Genomic DNA, 14458 nt, shown 5'->3' with positions numbered 1-14458 from the left:
CATTCTTCTGTCTGAGCCGACCCACTGTCCTTTGACAGTGTTTTATTTTTCCTTTCTTATCTGATATGGTTTCGATATGAGGTGTCACCAAAAAATTCACAGGTAAAACAATGCAAGAAAGTTTAGAGGTAAGCGATTGGGTCACTATCCTCATCAGTGTGTGAGCCCACTGATGTGGATTAGCTGGGTGGTACCTATAGGAGGTGGTCAGTGACAGGCAGTGGGTCACTGGGAGTGTGCCTTTGGGGTTTATATTTTGTGCCTGGTAAGCAGAACCCTCTCAGCTTCTTATTGCCATGTCCTGAGCTACTTTTCTTCACCATGTCCTTGCATGATGATGTTCTGTATCACTTCAGGCCTGAGCTATGGAGTCAGCTATATATGAACTGTGACTTTTGAAACCGTGAGCCCCAAATAAACTTTCCATCCCTACGTTGTTCTCATGGGGTCTTTTGGTCACAGCAACACAAAAGCTGACTAAAACATTAGCCCCTCTAATAAACTCACGCCTGTTACTATGAGTGATGTCTCTGAAATCTTTCTAGCATGATTGCAAGAATCAAAATGAAGGGTCCTTCATGCTACCCCAGTTTCACAGAAGTCCTGGTAATCTGTAAAAGTTGCCACCAACCTGGTAAATGAGGCATAATCAGTGGATAATTTAAATGCCACAGACATTCTTATTGCAATGCAGCAGCTTCTACCTTCGTTCATCTTTCTCCTGAATATTGTAAATCATACTAGATTCCATAGTTCTGCAAAAGTTAATTATGACTTTTTTGTCATATAATTCATTATTTTATTGAAAGGAGTTTCAATAAAATATTGAAACTTGAAATTTCCTACTTCTCTAACATTGGCAATGTTCCAATGTGTCCTCTCTCTCTCTCTCTCTCTCTCTCTCTCTCTCTCTCTCTCTCTCTGTGTGTGTGTGTGTCTGTGTGTGTGTGTGGTATGTATAAAGATATATTATATACACATGTATATGTATGTATGCATATTAGTTTTGGCAACTTGTGACCTTGCAAAACTCCCTTTTTAGTTCTAGAAACATTATTGTAGATTCTTTGTTATTTTTTATGTCTATGATAATGTGGCCTGAGACATAAAATAATTTTTATTTATTTCTGATATACATTGTTTTTATTTACTTATTTTTCTTACCTTATTACTGCGCTACAACTTTCAGTTGAAGAAAAATTGTGAACGTACATACAAAGGTCATGTCTTTAGTCTTAGAAGGGAATTTTTCTGTCTTTCACCATTAAGGGTAATGTTACCTGAAAGTTATTTGTAGATATTGCTTATTGGTTAAGGGTTATGTTTAAAAATATTTGTCATGAGTTAATGTTGAATTATATTTGTTGCCTTAGGATGATCAATCAAATTTTCATTTCAGTCTGTAAATAAATGAAACACATTGGTTTAATCGACTTTGAATGTTGAACCAACCTTGAGTTTTTAAATAAATTTTCCTCATTATGTTTGGTATATTGATGGACCAGATTTGCTAATATTTTATTAGCTGTTTGTGTCTATTTGTGAGGGTTATTATTTTATGATTTTTTTTGCAATATCTTTGGTTTTACTATCAAGGTGAATAAGAATTCATAAAATAATGTGGTGAGCAATCTGTTGCTTTCTATCTTCTAGGAGAATTTGTGTACAACTAGTAGCCTATCCTTCTTGTATATTTGATGGAATTTATTAGTAGAACTGTCTTGACCTGGGTTTCTCCTCATGGGAGGATTTTTAACTATATATTAAACTTTTCTCAGGGTTCAGGGTTTTTTAAGTTTTTCCATATGTGGGCTTTGGTAGCTTTTCACCTTAAGGAATTTAAGTTTTCATCTAAGTTGATTCTTTTTTTTTTTTTTCTTGTACCAGGGATGGAACCCAGAGTTGCTTAACCACTGAGAAACATCCCCAGCCTGTTTTACATTTTATTTGGAAACAGGATCTTCATGCATTGCTGAAAAGCTCGCTAAGTTGTTGCAGCTGGCTTTGAACTTGCGACCCTCCTTCCTCAGTCTCCTGAGCCATTGGGATTATAGGCATGAGCCACCATGCCTGGCCTGTTGGATTCTTTTTAGTGCTATACAAAAAGGAGTCTCCTTAAATATTAGACATGTTAATTTTTTTGTGTGTGGGGGGGATACTGGGGATTGAACCCAGGGGTACTCTGTCACTGAGCCACATACTTATTCCCTTCCCCACATCCTGCCCTTTAAAAAAAAAAAAAGACAGGATCTCACTAAGTTATCCAAACTGACCTCAAACTTGTGATCCTCTTCTCTCAGCCTCCTCAATACCTGGGATACAGGTGTGTGCCACCACATCTTGCCTTATTCAGTTATTTTAAATTTGTGTCTGATAGCACCAATTTCCCTGGGATTAATTTTGCTGTCAGGTTTTTTTACCCTCATCTTCAGAATTTTTGTCTTATCTTCTAAGACAGATCATTTTTATTGAATGTTGGACAATGTGTATGAAAAATTATAGGAGTGATGTGAGGCTTGACATTACCCTCCTCAAGAGAGGATTTATTCGGCTTCTAGTAGGTGATACTCTTAGGGACAAATCACTTCAGATGAGCTTGCTGGAATATGGGTGGTTTTTCTTTTGCTACTCATCCTTACTCCTAGAGAACAGTGGTTCAGAAATCCTACCTGACAGATGGGAGGGACATTCCTTGATGGCTCTGAAATGTAACTGGAGTAGTCTCAGCTGTGAGGTGACTGTAAATTCCCTTTATGTTCAGTCTCTTGACCACCATCAAAGTTGGAAAAGCCTCGAGAATGAAGGTCAGCTGAATGTGTCTGCTCTTCCTTCTCTTTACAAGGCTGAATTTTGAATTTTTGCCTAGAAAACCCTCTAATTCTTTCAGTCAGGTATTCCTTTTCACATTTCTACCTAGGTTTTCAAATTTTCTTTGGTGGGAATGACGGTCTGATATAAAATGCTCCACTGTAGCAAGATCCAAAGTCCTAAAGTCAATAGGTATTTTGAATTCTCATGGAGCCAAATAGGATGGATCGCCGGTGGACTGGATACACACGGTGAGAAAACGAGAGACAAGGGAAGGGAAGAGTAGCAACACCATATATTGAGTGAACTTCAGAAGAATATTTTGGTGGGGGATTCAAAGTGTTTTGTGTTTGGATGTGTGGAAAGGAAAGTGAAGTTGTCAAGCAGGTGATTGAATACTGGAACAGAACTGGGTGAGAGAGTCATTGCTGTTAAGCTGATGTCATGAGATAAGGTCAACTTTGGTACTGTTACCTGCAGGTAAGTGATTCCTCAGGGCAAGAACACCCACATCTGAAGACAGCTGCTTCGTGTTTCCCTGTTGATGAACGTCCACAGCTTTTCACCCACACTAGTAAAAATGAAGTCTGCTGCCACAACTGATCCCAGGCTCTTCCATGGTGCACAGTGACTGTGAATTTTGCCCTCAAGAAGCGTGAAAGGATTTTCCCACATCAAAATGAGCTTCTTCTTTAAGCAGGCGGCAATACTAATAAAATAAGTAACCATTTATCTCCTAGCCTTTCCTTGGCTTTCAAACACTGAAGATCTGTGCTGGAAAGAGATGATTCCCAGGGACATAGATGTCATTTCAACCATGACTTTCCCAAACCTCCAGTTTTTTTCTCTAAACTAGGGAAAAATGGGTTGATTTTTCCAGAATCGTTTCTACTTGTTTTATCATGACACTTCTATTTTAGAAAGAAATTTTGTGTCTGCCTTGACATTGTCCTTTAGTTTGATATTATTTGCCAATTTCTGGCATGAATTCTTCAAATTTTCTGGTTAGAAATATTTTCCAGGTCTAATATTGGTGAAAATATTTCCTTCCTGTGGTTTCTCTTTGAATATAGTAGTGGATACTTGAGACAGGGCTGGAAGGGTAGCTTACTGCTTATTCTTAGGACACTATCTGTTCCTGAAGTTAAAGTATTTTCCATGAAATTGTTTTCCAAAATATGAATGGTTAAAAAATTCTACTTGTTTCATTGCAAACAGGTTAATGAGAAATAAAAACAGAAAACCTCAAAGGAAACCAATAAGATCAATACCTACCCATTTTCAACCAGTCTTGAACATTATGAGAAAATCTATTTAAGCTTATGGACATGTGACCTTGTATGGATACAGAGGTTAGACATGGAGCTGCAAACATGACAGACCTCAATATTCAAGCAAGGATGACTTCACATACGACAAGGCAAAAAATTTGTAAAATAATAATATCTGAAGTAAAGGAACAGGAAAAAATTAGTACTGACTTTTTTTTTTGGAAAACAATCTCATCTTAATATAAGGATGGCCATGAGACAAAATGTAAAATTTATCTATCCTTCAAAGGAAATGAATTTCATATAGTGCAAAGAAAAAGAAATGCAAGAAAATAATTTCTTTTTTAACACACATACCTCGCGCGCGCACACACACACACACACACACAAAGTTATTACAAATGTTTTCCTCCCAGGTCCTCAATTTTATTGGAGGATTCTGGAAAAACTATCATAAGCAATTTTATAGCTCCATTTTCAACCTATTGGAATCATAGAAAGAAAAAATTTTACCATAAATATAAAGGCCAAAAAATGTAGTTTTTCTCCCTTAAATTTTCCAAAACTAGAGCATGAATCTGCAAATACAGACTTACCATGGCAAAACTCTATGATGAATTATTAAGCACTGTTTGGGAACATTAGCAACCTGCTATTAATACTCACTGGAAACCAGATATATTTCACTAATGTCATATTGACTTTACTTCCTATATTGATAGGTGAGCATGTTGATACTAAAAGGATTTTGGGGTCCAAAAACATTTACAGGTGGTTTTAATTAGGACATTGATTCAAACCCAGAAACTAAAAGCAAAATAATTTTATTGGAGTTCTGAGAGTTGCAATTCAGGAAAGCATAGATAAAGACTCTGAAGACACTGATAATGCATATGGCTTTTAATGGGAAGGGGGAACTCAAAATTCCTAGGCCTAAAAAGATATGCTGAGAGTTCAGAATGTGGCAATAGCATATGTTTCTTCCTAGAAGTTCTCAGTAACTCTGGGAAGACCAGCCGTTAAGGGTTTGAGAAAATCAGAGGGACTTTGCCTTGGACATTCAGAGCCACAGAAACAAATACTCAGGCCTACTTTTTGATTTTCCTGAAAACCATTTCTTTCTTTTTCTTTTTTTTTGGTAAATGATTTTGCTCTAATTAAAGTGGTCTATACTAATGTACTTGACAATTTACTAGTCTTTCCCTCCTTCTTTTTCTCTCTCTCCTTATCCTACCTCTCAATGCACATATGGAGTTTCTAGTGTAAAAGATGCAACTTGGACATTTTGCTCCCCTGCTTTGATGAATATGGTTTTTAGAAACAGATGTTACTGAAAAGTGAGCCTGGAGGAATTTCACTGGGCATAGACCTTGGTCGTGATATATAAGATTATTTTTCTTTTATCTCACTCAACATCTATCCTTGCAGGAGTTCTGGAGAATCTAGAACTAATCCAAGCCAAAGACATTCAAATTCTATACCAACATCCTAGAGGATTCTCAGGATTTGGGGATAGGCCATATAAGAATAGACTAGAATTCTGGACATGTCAGAATTCCATTATTGGACATGTTAGAGTTCCAAGAATTGTTCTTATGTAAATTTCACACACTTAAATGTAACAACATCAAGGACTAGGAAACAACAATTGAAAAGGTATTTGAAAATGTCTTATTATATTCTCCTAGATAAAATGATTTGACACATATGAATAATCTGTGTAAACGTACAGTAAGCAGGGCTCAGTGGCACATGCCTGTAACTCCAGCTGCTCAGAAGATTGAGGTAGGAGGATTGCAAGTTTGAAGCCAGCCTCTGCAACTTAGTGAGGCTCTGTCTCAAAATCTTAAAAATTAAAAAAAAAAAAAACAGGCTGGGGACATGGCTTAGTGGTTAAGTACCCCGGATGCAATCCTTGTTACCAAAAATATAAGTTAATTAAAATGAAAATTATATAGTACATAAAAAATATACAAAATCTGTTCAATAATGGTTTTTAATCAAGCATGAGGTAGGTTTATATATCACTGCAAAGTGATATATAATGGACACATATTATTTGCTCTTCCTTTCTCATGCTTATTATACCTATGAAATGGAAAAATTAAACTAATACAGTAAGTTGAAGAATCAAGACAAAATAATCTTTGCAGGTTGAAGAGCTAAATGGAAATACCTTCCTTAAAAAGCAGAGTCCAGTGGTCTAGTTGAAAAGACTTTGTATAAGAGTATAAGATGCAAGTCTTAGAAAATCAATTGAATACAAAATTATGTGATAAAAATTTTGGAAATAGCAGTGATTGTCGTGCAACATTCCAAATACAATTGATTCACTGAATCATACACTTAAAAATGGCTAAAATGACAAATTTCATGTTATACATTTTTTTAAATATTTATTTTTTTAGTTATAGGTGGACACAATACCTTTATTTTATTTTTATGTGGTGCTGAGGATTGAACCCAATGCCTCACTCATGCTAGGCAAGTGCTGTACCTCTGAGCCACAACCCCAGCCATGTTACACACAATTTCCATGATGGAAAACTGTAGGAGGGCCTCAATTATTCTGCATTTTAAAGGAAACTTGCTTCTTAAAAAAGTGAGATGCCACCTACTGGTCTGAACTAATATTGACTCATATATTTAATTCAGGATATCACACTCATTTAGGGCATACAGAATGTTTAAAGGTCTAAATTGCTCTCATTTAAGGAAGAGTTGAAGAAACCATTTGTTACCATATTGGAGGACCCATGCATAGCAGTGGAGTGGGTCAAGGCTGAAGCAAATCTCCTTGGAGAATGTGTCTAAGCCAAGACAGACTGTCTCCTGCCAGTTTGCAAGTGGAGGGAGGGAGCAAGTGTGATAAGAGGGCCCTGTGAAGGGAGGGGCCGCATGAGACACTCAAGGAAACTGAAGAGTTCCGCAGATGAATCCAGGTGGATGGAGGGTTCAAGATGAGGCTGTAGAGTCTGGCAAGGGCCCAACTTGTAGGAGCCTAAGATCACGATCACGGTAGGAATTTAGGATCTTATGCTAAAGGCAATGGGACACCATTAAAACTTTTTAAGTCAAAGGAAACAGTTATATTCAGAATACAAATGTATTCTGGCTGGTATATGGAGAAAAAAATTGACGATGAAGAAGGAAGGGTGTTGGAAAATAAGGATGTTATTGTAATAACAATTCATTAAAGAGTAGTAGAGAATTGGACTGTGGAATGTCTAGTAGGGGAGGGAGAAAGTTAGACAAATATGAAAAATATAGGAAAAGTAAGTGATGATTAGGTAATTGGACTGAGAAAGGGGAGTAAAGAAGAAAGATAATCAAGAATGTCAGTTTTCAGTCACGAGCAATTTAATGAGTGATGACATATTCATTCAGTGGTGAGGTTCCAGTCGATAAATGAGGAGGGACCTTTGGACACATTGAACTTGTGGAAAATATAAGACATGTATATGTACAGGATGGAAGTGTAAATTTATAAATCATTAACATGGTTTAAGATTGAAGATAAGTGAATTTTTACAAAGAGACAGATTGTACTCTAAGACAGAAATACTGAACAACTGAAGAACTTCAACTAAGAATCCTCAACTCCTGAGGGAATCAATGCCTTCTTCCTAGAAGTTTCGGTGGAGGAAGAGGTGGCTAGCTATTGGGAGCCATGTTGTAAAGCAATCCTTCAGTGGGAGGTGGGGATGCATCAGAATTTCCCATGCTCCAAATCTTCATCTTGCTGTTGATGGTAAAATAAAATGGTGGAGCTAGAAAACAAAAACCATGTGATTTATTTATATATTATTGCACAATAGAGAAAACTACGAAGACCCAGAATGATTTATTCTACTGTTCCAAAAACATTGCTTCCAAGTGTTAGTTCTTTCATCCTGGTGCACAGAATTTAGATTTTTTAAAAAATAATTTTACCATTTCATTTTATATTAGATTTCAATGGCATTTTAAAATCCAACAGTAATAGCAATTTCTATATGGCATAATAGTGTCTCAAATAATATCTTAGTATGTATTTTCATAGTACCTACAAAAATTTAATTAAGAAAGCAGAAAGAAATTTTACCTAGCTTTTAAAATTTGGAATAATTTTATATCATGTAATTATCATATGAAAGAAAAGTGGCCAATAAAAATCAGTTCACTTATTCTTTTACTCAGTAATGTTTACAGATTCACTATTATACACAATGTACTTTGTTAAGCAACAGGCTTAAAAGATACAAAATATGAAATTTTTGTCCTCCAAAGATAATGTCTAATGTGCCAAGAGATATTCCAACAAATCTGAAAGCAACTGCTAGAGATTTTTTTCCCACTGGAGAGGCATAGATAGTGAACCAAAAATATGTATATATATATATATAATTTTAGATAGGAATTAAATTTTTAAATATCTTTTCACATTAGCTTTATTTCTATAGGATACTGATGTTGAAAAGTAGGAGACTATTAAGAATAAATGAGTCAGGGGTGGTGGTGCATGTCTGTAATCCCAGCTGCTTGGGAGGCTGAGGCAGGAGCATTCAAAGCCAGCTTCAAAAGCGAGGCACTAGGAAACTCAGTGAGACCCTGTCTCTAAATAAAATACAAAATAGGGGTGGGGATGTGGTTCAGTGGTCAAGTGCCCCTGAGTTCAATTCCTGACCAAAAAAATATAATAATAATAAAGAAAGAAAGAAAGAATAAATGAGAAGAAGCTGGTCCAGTGGTGAATGGTTTTATTGCTTTCAGAAGTGTCTTCAAGCAGTCACCATGTCAGCCAACACAGATGTTTCTCTTTCTTCATATGATGAAGAACAGGGATCTAAACTTATCTGAAAAGCTAAATAGGCACCATTTGTACCTGTTGGAATGGCAGGTCTTGCAGTTTTTGCATGTGGATTATACAAATTGAAGAACAGGGAGATACAAAAATGTCCACTCACCTGATGGACATGCCTGTGGCAGCCCAAGGCTTTGGTGTAGGAGCAATGACTCTCCGTATCGGCTATTCCATGTATCAGGAATTCTGGGGAAAACCTAAACCTTGGAAGAAGAGATGCTGTTGTAGTCTCGTTGGAAGTGCTTGTTTTTGTTAGATATCTCATATCGAGGTTATATGTTTATGTCGAAAGTAAATCATTTGAGTGGTATTTTCAATAATGGCCTTTTTTTCTTGCAGGCTTGATTTGCCTAGTGACTGAATTCACCGTGAATTGTGAGTAATTCACCGACTAGGTCATTCAGGGAAGTCAAATTAACACAAAAGAAATAAGTCACCCACATACACTTGATAGCATTACAATATTCACCTTCTTAATGCTTATGACAGAAGTTACTTCTAAAGAAGATAGCAACCAGTACTGAGTACTCCCAATTTGCTATAGAATATCACACACATGCTTTGGATGTTGGATAGGAATCCTATTTAACCCAGTTAATTTAACTTTTTTCCTTCTTACCTCATGACTGGTTTAAGAAATTCAGTTTTTTAGTGTTGGCTGGCTCTTGAAAAACTCTGTCACAAAAGTGCATGAAGTATAATTTATAAATCTTCCCACAACTGAGAGAGAGAGAGAGAGAGAGAGAGAGAGAGAGAGAGAGAGAGAGAGAGAGAGAGAGAAAGTTTAAACCATACCTGGAAAGCTTACAACAGAACTGCATAGAAGTAGTATTTATTTCAGAATCACCCTTGCAAACATGAGAATGACATAATGATGGATTCCACATTAGCTCTTTTATAGTTGCATAAGTATATTTTGTTGATGTTGTATTAGAATAATTTTTAATGTCATCTTGAACTAAAAATGTGTATCTAAGCGCTGATACAAAGGTAAATGAGGAACACTTTTTAAATGTGTGCATTATGTTTATTTTCTCTGAAAGAATTGAAAGTGGCAAATTAAACAAATTACCTAAAATGGAAGCAATTGATGGTTTATAAGCAAGCTTGTTGGCTCAGACATTATACACAAACTTTGACAAATTACAGGATGTGTTAGTGCACGTATAAAATCCCCTTGTCCTACCTGAACTTTGTATTGTTATGAAAGTAAATGAACACATAAAGAAAGAATAAATGAGGAAGCTTGACAATTATCCCATGAAGAAATTAAGCATTAAAAGAAGGCCTAGGCTGGGTGGTGGTGCATGGCTGTAATCCCAACTCCTTGGGAAGCTGAGAGAGAAGGGTTGGTAAATTCGAGATCAGCCTGGGAAATGTACAAAATCCTGTCTCAAAAAACAAAATAAAATAAAAAGGGCTGTAGAGTAGCTCAGTACAGCACTTGCCCAGCACGTGTGAGACCCTGGGTTTACTCTTCAGTACGGAAATATAAAGAAGGAGGAGGAGAAAGAAGAGAAGAAGAAGAAAGCATAGTTATGTAGGTTGGTGAGACCAGATCAGAATTTCCCCTCATCTTCTGCAAAATGAATAGTATCCTTCTAGGAGCTTCTCTCATTTTTCTCAAGTTATTTAAAATGACATTAGTGATAAGTTAATGATACAGAATTTTGTTTGTTTCATGGTCCATATTAGCACTTCTTCACCCTAAACACACACACACACACACACACACACACACACACACACACACACACTTTTATGGAAATTAAAGTCAGCATAAATTCCTTTGGATAATGTAATTTTCCCCACAAATTTATTTAACCTACATCACAGTTTAAAGGCCAGAAAAAAAAGAATGTATTATGTATGAAGTCTGGACAGTGCAGTTTATTTTTTACAAATACATTTAGAAGATTGTTAAAAAAATGTAAACATGTCACATAGTTTACGCAGTTTAGTTATAATTAGTATAGAATTCTCCTTCCTCTTTTGCAGGAATGGTCAGACCCCAGAAGCTATCTCAAAATGTCCAGATTGATTGCAGGTGTGATTTCTGGAAGTCATTTCACAGGAGAAGGAAACTTATTTGCTACCCATTAGGAAGATGACTGCATTTTTCAATTTTCTGATAATTCAGAGCCTTCTGAGGAGTGGGGAGCGTAAAGGACCTTCTAATTCACAACGGAGGACAGAGGTTGGCCTAGCTAAAGGGAGTGAGTGCCTTTTGCAGCTCGGGCAGCACGGCGGGCATTTTGGACCAGTTACCTCTAACATTGGTAACCACTCTGGAAGCAAAACACTGTTTTTCCAGTGTTTTTTTCTTTTAACACAAAAGAAAAACTCAGCCATAAAAATACTTCCATGAGGTGCAGACAACACAGGCAGTGAGAGGCTGAACAGGCATCAAAGCCCAGGACTGTTGGATACATTTAGGAGCCCTGACTTTAGACTTGGACACATGCAAAAAAAAAAACAAAAGTAGGCAGGAAAAATCCAAAAATGACGGCACACCCAAGAGAAGACATTCTAAACAGAGGGCACCTCGAGGATCGCTGACCTATAAATAATCAGGAATTGGTGTGTGAGAAAATTCATTTAGCACGTGAACATTTTGACCACAGACATCTGACCATAATAGGCTTTTTGGGGGTAAGCCTGGGAGTTCTGTCTATGTTTACTTCATCTCTTGTTTGATTTGGATCACAGGTCTCGACCCTTTATCTGAATTTGTCTAGAAGTTTCCAGAGCGCAGCCATAACTTCCTTATTCCTCAAGCTGTAGATCAAGGGGTTCAACATGGGTGCCACCACGGCATAGAACAGAGCGACCATCTTCTCCTTCTCCACCGAGGAGGCAGAGCGTGGGCCCAGGTAGGTGAAGATGGTGGCCCCAAAGCACATGCAAACCACAGCGAGGTGGGAGGCGCACGTCCCAAAGGCTTTGCGACGTCCCTGGGTAGAACGAATGTGCAGAATGGCAGCCACTATGCGAGCATAGGAGAAGAGAACCAAGGAGCAGGGAAGCATGATCACCAGGAATCCCGAGATGGCCACCATGACCTGGTTGAAGGAGATGTCCACACAGGCCAGCCGAAGCACCGCCAGGGTCTCACAGGCAAAGTGGTTGATAACATTGTGACACAATGGCAGCCGGAAGGTGATGATGGTTTCCATTAGTGAATTTGAGAAACCAGCCACCAGGCAGCCGGCCACCAGCCCCAGGCACAGTCCTCCATGCATGATGACTGTGTAGTGCAGGGGGTGGCACACGGCCACGTAGCGGTCATAGGCCATGGCTCCCAGCAGGAAGAACTCAGAACCACCCAATGCCAGGGAGGTGTAGAGCTGGAGCACACAGCTGTGGAACGGGATGCACTTGTGGGCTGAGAGCAAGTGGGCCAGCATTTGAGGGGCAACACTATTTCCATAACAAAGGTCCACCAGGGACAGAACACTGAGGAAGAAGTACATGGGAGTCTGAAGCCTGCTATCCAGCCTGATCAGAAGAATAATGAGGGAATTCCCCACGGTGGTCACCAAGTACATGGCCAGGATCAGTACAAAGAGGAAAACTTGGGTGCCCCAGTCACTGGACAGCCCCAGCAGGATGAACTCAGTGACCCATGTCTGGTTGTTGATGCTCCGGCCCATTAGTTTCAGGACTGGAAAGATGGTTGGCAGACCCCACTGAGTGCCTGCCCTTCTGAACTTAGAGCTGATCCAAACTCTGCTTGAACACTTTCATGCTGAGGAGCATGGTAGAACCCGACTGTAAAGCTAAAACTCAGGGAGAAAAAAAAAGTCACATCCTTAAAATCAATTTATTGCAGCATAACTTATCCCCCAAATATGCTCTTAAACGGGAGAAGGAAATTAATGAAGTGTTTTAAACTTAAGACTCTGTTCAATTTAGTAGTTATCATAGGGAACGGTTTCTATCTTTGCAGTGAGAAAGTTTGGGGTCCACATGAATATTTTTCTCAGTTCTAAATGATGTCCAGTGCCATTTAACCTCTATAGTTCACTGGGTTTCCCCTCTAGGGATCTCAGACACAATCCTCCCCACCCCTCCATGGTGGAATACACTCATAATACCCTGACTATTTAAATAATCTGGTACTTTCTGTTATTAAGGAAGTCTGAGTTTATTTATGTGGTTTTCCCTTTTACTTTAGAGTATCAAGTGGAGAGCTTCCTCCCCTCCGGCCTCACACCATGGACTGCTTGAACCAATCAACTCAAAACGGTGAGCTTCAAGAATCAGGTATCACATGAAGGAAAGTACATATAACTGCTGAAAGAAATCTCAGGCCCCACAGGTGAATTTAATGAAATGTTTCATCATACCAGGTTTCTACTTAATAATACTTATTAAGGAAGGTTTTCTAGAATTTGGGTCTATCGTAGTGCAATTCCTGCTCAAAATAGTGAGTAGAGAGACAAAGGGGTCTCAGAATCTTGAAGAGTAAGAATTTCAGAACATCCCCATATACAAATTTCCTTTTTCTTCACCTATATTACTGAAAACCCCAAATTCCCAACCAAAACATAGAAGACTCAAAACAATTTAGCTCAGGTGCATCTATGGAATTACTGGATTATTTCAGCACAAGCTTGATTTCTCTTCTTGAGTTTCTTGAGCTTTTTTTTTTTTTTTCCTTTCTGTAAAGGATAGCACAAAGGTCTAGGAAGAAATGGCAGATGTGCACCTGGGGATAAGTGAGGAACCCTGCTGGGCGTTGGTCTTGCTTCCTCAGCTCCTGTCTGGTTCCTTGTCATCTTTGCATTGCCCTCTCATCTCTTCTTTATCCCAGAATGCTTAGACAATGAACACCAAGTGGACCCAGTTACAGTGCCTGAGCCGCATTTTCATTTCAAGTCGTTAGCATAAAAGATCTGTGTCACTGGGTCATTTTCCTGCAGCTCAAAGATTCTATTTTCATTTTAAAAGATCCTTTCCATCAGGCTGATATTGCACGGAGAAACAGGCATTCTCCTAAAACTGGAGTCTATCAACTTTCACATGTATTAAATCTGGAAAGTGGCCTAATATATCAGTTTCTCAGAGGTTTAAGCATATAGTCATGCAGACATAATAAAAAGAAAAAGTAGTGAGTACACAAGTGGAAATAACCTTAAAATTTATAAATATCTTTTTTAAAAATACACCAACTAAGCAATCTATCCTATAAGCTAGAAAAGTACTTTATATTCTAACCAGCTCCAGATGGGCAGTTGTGGGAAGCATATTAGACAAAGCATGTTTTCCAAACAGAAATTCTGCAGGACATAAAATAGTTGATCTCTGAGAGAGTTTTTTCTTCTACTGACTTCAGCAAAGCCAAGGCCTCGAGGCCATGCTAATAGGGACCAAGGCTTCGAATCTGGAATTGAGTTGTTAGAAGACTCAAGCCCATCACAGGGAAGAAATCCTAAATAGCTTAGAGGGTTCTGGCTCCCTAATCAAAATATCTAGAACATAGTTTCTGTGGATGTATTTCCACTAGAGAACAATTACATCAAGCCATCAAACC

General features: G+C 38.1%; 1 protein-coding gene and 1 pseudogene across 1 annotated transcript; one reads left to right on the top strand and one right to left on the bottom strand.

The window, feature by feature from the left end:
* The first annotated feature begins 8852 nt into the window (after positions 1 to 8852).
* LOC101969201 (HIG1 domain family member 1A, mitochondrial pseudogene) lies at positions 8853 to 9178 on the top strand (annotated as a pseudogene).
* A 2464-nt stretch (positions 9179 to 11642) lies between these two features.
* On the bottom strand, positions 11643 to 12575 carry LOC101968915 (olfactory receptor-like protein OLF3). The gene has a single exon (XM_005326709.2). It carries the CDS (start codon positions 12573 to 12575, stop codon positions 11643 to 11645), a length of 933 nt encoding a protein of 310 aa, XP_005326766.2.
* Between the last annotated feature and the right edge of the window lie 1883 nt (positions 12576 to 14458).

The sequence above is a fragment of the Ictidomys tridecemlineatus genome, chromosome 2, assembly GCF_052094955.1.
Source record: "Ictidomys tridecemlineatus isolate mIctTri1 chromosome 2, mIctTri1.hap1, whole genome shotgun sequence".
In the NCBI taxonomy this organism is placed as follows: Eukaryota; Metazoa; Chordata; class Mammalia; order Rodentia; family Sciuridae; genus Ictidomys; species Ictidomys tridecemlineatus.
Note: the sequence above shows the minus strand (reverse complement) of the source record. Positions and strands in the feature narration are given on the sequence as shown.